This window comes from Thamnophis sirtalis, unplaced genomic scaffold (assembly GCF_051295495.1).
Source record: "Thamnophis sirtalis isolate CommonGarterSnake01/CBP01778 unplaced genomic scaffold, rThaSir2_p1.2 scaffold_9, whole genome shotgun sequence".
Lineage (NCBI taxonomy): Eukaryota > Metazoa > Chordata > Lepidosauria > Squamata > Natricidae > Thamnophis > Thamnophis sirtalis.
The window spans coordinates 54961619-54969118 of NW_028261389.1; the positions used below are offsets into that span (position 1 = coordinate 54961619).

At 29.9% G+C, this 7500-nt stretch overlaps 1 protein-coding gene across 1 annotated transcript in view; it reads left to right on the plus strand.

Annotated features, from left to right (window-relative positions):
* Nucleotides 1–7500, plus strand: part of FOXP2 (forkhead box P2) — a 254422-nt gene that overhangs the window by 6211 nt on the left and 240711 nt on the right. The window contains exon 2 of the mRNA XM_087723631.1: nt 5650–5827. Coding sequence (XP_087579757.1) covers nt 5660–5827 — 168 coding nt within the window. The 5' untranslated portion in view covers nt 5650–5659. The remainder of the gene's footprint in view (nt 1–5649; nt 5828–7500) is intronic.

Below are 7500 nucleotides of genomic sequence, written 5' to 3' on the forward strand. Positions count from 1 at the left end.
AGCTTCATGCAAGAAAATATGAGAACAGTATAAGGTAACTTAAAAGCAGCAGCCCTATATTTCAGATGGGAGAAGATTGCTTGCATAGATTCTCTTCTGCATTGCAAAACTACAATTATAGAAAAAACCATGCTGTACTTTACTTGTGGGATTCAAAATGGCTAATTGCATCTGGATGTACAACTCCATCTATTGAAAGCTGGCTAGCTTGGCTGGGTGATAGTAGTGTAAGGGCATCCTGTCAGGCATCTGCAAACACATGTCCCTTTCACATATTAAGTACATGATTTCTATCGTATCTATATAAGCCTCCTTAACCAAATGGCTCTCTCTAGTTTAATTTAGCTAATTTGTATATTTCTGTATGCACACATATAAGTTTGTATCCATATATGTAGACAGTTATACAGATGTAATTTCAGACTTTTAAGAATGGCAGTTCTCTTCATTTAAAATTAAAATGGATCTGCATAACATTTTATTGTCCACCAGCCAAAACACAGTATAGTAAATTATGTCCATTCTTAGGAGTAGCTTCAAAATGTGTTCTACATTCAAACAAGCTTGTATGATATATGTTATTTCATATATAGCAACATTTATATGTATAATAAAATCATAAATTTCCTTGGCTACACTAGATATCAAAATGTATCTTTCGTTGTGACAGCTATTAATTAAGTCTCTTTCTGTGTGTAGATTTTGCTGTATGTAATAAGTATTAGAGAATCTCTTCATATTTCTAAAATGTTATCAGTAAAGAGAATTTTAGAAATGATAGTAAAAAGGAAGTAAGTAAAAACAGGGATTGGAGAGACAGAAGTTCCTTGAGGAACGATTCCAAAAGTTTGGAAGACTAAACTTCTGGTCCCAGTGATTGATTCAGATTAGATCCTGCAATATTTTCCTGGGATACATATATCTGCCTTCATTCTTAAATTCAGGGACTTTTCTAGTCTCTCTGAATTCTGTGCATTTATTTACATTGCACTCATAAAATGATTAATTATTGCTTTGTATTGTAATTTGTTATCCATAAACAATACATTAAAATATGTATAAACTAATGCAATAACAAAAAATTAACTAACATTTATCAATAAACCTACTAATAAACTGTAATATATAAATGTATTATAATCATTTATAAAATGATTAATCATTGTTGTAAAGAGGCTGCTAATGAGTGGTATAAGCTACTTGGCCTGTGACTGAGAAAAAGGTGTTTTAATTTGTTTAGTTTTAACTTAAACTTATCCCAAACTAGACAATAGAGTGTGCATTCTGTCAATTCAAATATCTGTGAACATAAGATGCACATTATATGACAAATTCTTTTTAAAAATCTCCCATTTCAAAACCATTTTGTTTTAGTGGTTCTAGAGAGGTTATAAGGTGTGTGAACTCTGGGAAATATGAATTTTATATTTTGGCCCTTATGGCTCATTCATTTCTGTGAATATTAAACTATTATGCCTTAATTAGGAAAGAAAAAGAATATTAGTGAAGTCTTAACCTTTCAAGCAAGTTGTGGATGTCAAGGTATAATAATAAAACCAGGATATACTCATTTGCCTGATCTCAAAGCATCTGTTCCTAGGCAACTGTCTTCAAGGTCTTTAAGTGTGACTTGACAGAGATTCCATTTTAGGAAGTTTGCAGGTTGAGAATTTAAGGGGCAGTCAGTATTTACTGAATCTAAAATAGTGAAATATATATCAGATGTTATTCACCTCCGCCATGCCATTCCTATTCAGTAACCAGTAGCTCCCCTCATGTGAGGGTGGGGTGGGGGAGAGTAATTTTAAAGCTATTGAAATTATAGTTAAGAATCCAACTTTTTCCCCACTCGACCTTCTAGTGGTGTTCAGAACTTTCATTTACAATATTGTTTCTGGTTTTCAAAACAGGATTTAGAGACATGAAAGGCAATGAAACTGTGTTGGAGTAACACAAGGAGAAAAATACTTAACACTGTTCCATTTTATAGTGACAAAACTTTTAGGGAAAACAAAGCAAACAAGTCTAAAATTTCTTCCCACCCTATCATAAAAGCAAGGAGGTCTAATTGAGCCATGTCTTTTTATCCTGCTATTTGTACAAATAAAAGATCACATCTTGATGCAAAATAAACATAAAAGCACTGTTGTGACTATAACAGGGAGTCATATACTAATTTATATAATAAGTGGTTGTGCACGCTTTATTCAAGATTATGGCTGCAAGAAATGGCATGAATTGCTGGGTGTGTTTAATGCTGGATTATAGCAATTTGAAACATGTCAAACACATGGCTAATGCCTCATGCTTCACTCATTCTTGCGTAAACCTGCATAGCCACCATCCATTATACCCTTGGTAACAACACAATTCTGCAAGTAAATATTGTTACACTAAGTAACCTTTCAATTCAAGTTGTTTAGGAAGAGAAAAATGCAATCTTGTGCAGTCAGTTTCAGTGTCACTTTAATGTTTCAAAAGGGAAGTGGTGTAGAGAATAAGTATCTGTACAATGACTTGCTGATTTAAAGGAACCTAAAGAAAATGTAAGATTAGTGGAAAGAGCAGAACACATAGCAGGGAGTAAATGTATATCTACTTAATTATAATATTAAGGTAGCATTTTGAAAAGAATGTTTTTTAAATGTTGATGCTTATTAAATTGAAATATCTAAATGTAATTGTCTGACTCCCATCTTTGTATAAAATATATTTGCAATCATTGAAAGCAAGTAATTCCGGTTTGAGACTCGTGCACAATTCATCTTTGGGATTTTAAATCTCTTTGCAGTTTTGGTAAAATAGTAAAATACACATATATGCTTAAGTATGAAAATATATATTTTTCCACAGTTGTCTTTAGAAATGATTATCTTTGGAATCATACCTTTGTATGCATTTTGTTTATTAGTTTGTATTAGTTAAAATTCAAGACATTGCAAACTATGTAAATTAAGTAATTTGAGCTTTTTGGTTCAATAATTTGAACTTGAAAAGGTCTTATACTCTGAAATGGCATATACACACATAAACATCCCTGAAAATTCTAAGTGATTATTAGTTTTATTTCTGCAGTGTCAAAAACACACACCTTTCTACATAGTCTCTGGCTTATAAAGCAATGATGTGAATCTCTTCTCTTTGGCAGATTTTAACTATTTTATTTGTATTATCCCATACCAAATGAGAAGTAAGTTATATTGAAAATCATTTTCCTTTTTTTTTATCTACCTGGCCACAATTTTCCAGTCAATTTGATAGTCTTGATTTGGTCCTTAACTGTATATATTGTGTAGAAAATAATTTTAGCATTCAGTAATATTTCAAAGTTAAAGAATTATATATATTTGATTAACATGAACTGTACAATACATTACTGTTTCCTTTCTAATTGTAGTGAAAGAGCCACAGACCTGTAACTATCTAATTTTAATTTAAAAAGAGAAATGATATAATGCCTTTGGTTGATGAAGCTTCTTATATCATGCATTTATTGTTATAATGCATATAATTTACTGTTCCAGAAATATAGTCAAATATTTATACTGAAGAATAATGTAAAATAAATCTTTTATTATATGAAAACATGCCCTCCTGCTTTTGGATGTGGTATGAAAAAGATAAAGTACTCAGTGATATGTTCACAGTGATACATGCTTTGAATGTGTTTTAGCAACTAAGATTGTAATTTTATAATTTTTCTAGAGAGAAGGTCCCATAGAACTCAATGGGGTTTGAACATGTGTATGTGTGGGTGCATATAATTATAAAAATATTAATAATTGTAAGGCATATTTTAAGTTGCCTAAGCAATCTGAGATATTCTTTAACAAGGTCTTATGAGTTAGATGAAAATTCTATCAAGCACTTTTTTTCCTAAATATTTTAAACATTTTGCATGCAAAATTGATGCCTAATTTGAATACTTGTTAGTTGCCTCTTCTTATAAAATGATGTTAAGTTTTGTTTTCTTATTGAAAAACCTGTGTTTACATGTATAAAATTCATTTTTACCTGTATAACATGTTTGTTCTTTATTCTTACTGTTACTGAAAAGTATCAGCTATCTTCCTTTATGTGAACTGTAATTGTCTATGTTGTATGTAGCGTGTTTGTGTACTATTCCCTTTGAAGCCAAAGTATGCATTTAATATGTAGTGTTTTTTAAATGTTTTTAAAAATATTATTAAATGCTCCTTTATGAAAAAATAAATTTGTATTACTATTTAATGAAGGTATTGATGGTGATTTAAACTGATAATTTGTTTCGTATTTTATAGAAGAAAATATTGATCATATGCTGAATTGAGTTGAACAATGTCTTAGGTAAACTAGTAATTCTTGTAGCAACTGTTCTTTTGACTGGATTTACCCGCCCATTAAAGCATCTTGTCAGAAAGTTTTATCAGAAAGTTTTGCTTTGCTTTGCTTTGCTCTGTTCTCCCACATATTCTTTCCTTGGAAATTGATCACTTTAATAAATGCATTTGTGCATGAAGATAGATGATGCATTATTAACATAGATAGAATTAAGATAAAATCTAAAAATAGCAAAAATTGAATTTTCTTATTACTGATGTAAAATATATTTGAAATTCTAGCTTGTAAGAATATGTTGGTTCTTTATTTACTGCAAAAATTCCATCTGAACTTGCTAGGACATCTCATTGCTATCCTGAAAGTACAGTATATTTATGCAGTGAAAATGATAAAACATTTATTACTGTAGAGGAGGTAATATGCATAATTTATGCTGTTTTTAGCACAATCATTAGTGATATTCTTGATAGATTTTATTTCTAGCTTTCATATCTAATACATGCCTGGAAAATTAATTTTATATCTTTCATTTATTTGCCTATGTTAAAATTGAGTTTTAAGTCATCTTCAAGTGAACAGTTTGATTGCTGCTCATGCATAAGCTTAATTACTTCCCAGGAAGGACAGTATTAAATGTTTTAAATGTCAGAAAAATAAATGAATATCAGCCATTTGATTAAAAAAATAGGCAATATCTGAAGTGTTTGCAGCAAGAGCTTTTACTTAAAATGCCTCCAAGGCAAAATTTTATTTATTCACACAGACAAAAAGAGCAACCCATTATACTATTTATCATTGGTTGATACCATATGATTTGTAACACCCTTACAAAATTTTAATTTTGTATGATTAGCTGTGCATCATTAAATAACAGCCCTGCGTAAGAAATGCTGTAAAATTCTGACAGAATCTAGATAGTGAATATTTTAAATAGGGCTGTATAGTCATCTATGGTTGTTAAAGCTAGATAATAGGAAAAATGGGACAGGATATGAAATTATGCCTTCATTTTACTGGTTTGATAACTGGGCTTTAAAATGTGATATTCAGGGATGCTGCCTCCATGTTGCATATATGGATGCTATCTCTCTCTGTATATGAAACTACAGCAACATTGCTCTGAGAAACATGGTTTCAGGAATAAGTATAGTATGTCTATGAAAGCAAGGTTTGTATTGCATTGCTTGCTCCTTAAATGACTGTGCAAGAGGTTTTCCCCCTTCCCCTTCTAAATATGCTGTCTCTGTAATTGGCAAAGAGGGACATCTTGATAATGGAAGTGTGAAGGTGTAATGTGTGTGTTAATTGATACTTCTTAATCACTTTTAGGTATTAAGTCATGATGCAGGAATCTGCGACAGAGACAATAAGCAACAGTTCAATGAATCAAAATGGAATGAGCACTCTAAGCAGCCAATTAGATGCTGGCAGCAGAGATGGAAGATCAAGTGGTGACACGGGCACTGAAGTAAGCACAGTAGAACTGCTTCATCTGCAACAACAGCAGGTAAGTTTTTGTTTGTTTTGCATCCTGTTTATTTCCATGCCGATGGAAAGGTTTTTCCTATCTTTTTCTTCTAGTTGGATTTTTTTTTTAGTTTTAAAGTATTGCAGAAAGTGGAACATTATTTTGTTGTTTATTTGTTTTGTTGTCTTCTGTTAGTTTTTAAAATAGAAAATTTATGCATGTTTTTAATTGTTAAGATGTACTGGAGTACCCTGCACACTTTGTTTTAAAGAGAAGAGTATATATTTGTAGACGTTGCTTCCATTCCCTTTGAAGCAAAATACCCTTTTTTTTAAAACTGCCAGCTTTCTTGAATGATACTGAGTAAGAAAATGTGATCCTTAGCTGTCCACCAGAGGGCCACATTACTTGCTAGTTTACATCTTTGTAGCTTGAAATTCTTCCTAAAAGGGCCACAGGGATTCTTTGCAGCAAAGATGCTTTGCTATAGTTCTTGTAAATAAAATTCTATTAAATATATATATATATATATATTTAATAGAATTATATTTAAATATATATATATATATATATTGAATGTTGAAAAGACACCTGAGCAGACTAATTGAAATACTTCTTTAGAGATAAAAGAATTGCACTACTCTTTTAGCCAGGAGACTAGGAATAAAGTAATTTCCTAAATAACTTATTTTTGTATGTGTTTGTCCTACGTGCGCCTATATTGCTTTCTATGTATGTAATTAAATAAAACTTTTAATATTTAAAAAAATGAATAGGAAAATGTATCCAAGTAAATGATGGTCTTTTTAGTCGAGTTGGATAAGCTGATAGATAATCAATAAATTTATGATTTTTAATATGAGGAACTTAAGACAGACATTTACCACTTTTTAAAATTATTATTGCTGTTATTAAAAAGTAGAACTAGGCTATTTCTTTCTTCTAATTATATATAAAGACCAGATATTTTAACTGCTGAATATCAGACATAAACTGCTGAGCTTCTTTTGAGAGATATGCTTTATTTTTTCCTATTTAACTTGCATATATATATATATATATATATATATATATATATATATATATATATATATATATATATATATATATATATATATATATATATATTGAATGATCTACATTATGAGCAAATAACATTACTGAACATAATGCTGTTAAAATCGAATTTTAGTGGAAAATTTATAGAGCTTTGCTTATATTGTTCAGTTTAGGCCTTTATAATCACAAATAAATGTGGTAGTCATTATTATTAAATTATTCTTAATATTAATATTGAATAAATTATACCATATTATTTGTTATGGTGATATGGACCAATTATAATAAACATAATTGAAAACTTAGCAGTATCTAAGAATTTTATAGCTGTTCATTGTTTCACATACCAATTTTCTTTCCCTTATTAAAATTATAATTCTTTATATATTTTAATGTTTATTTTATAGACATTATCTAATCAAAACTTTGAATTTTTAAAACACCATTTAAAAAGTTGGAAATTTGCTTAGCTTATAGTTCTAAATTCTTCCCCTAATTACTTTATTAGACTTTCCTTTGAATAGTATGCCTGGCAGTGCTCTATTAATATTTTAAAAAGATAAGCAGTCATTTATAGCAGAAATCATCCTCACAAAGTGCAACTTATTTCTCAGAGTATCTTAAAATCTTACAGCTTGTTTTTTTAGGTAGCC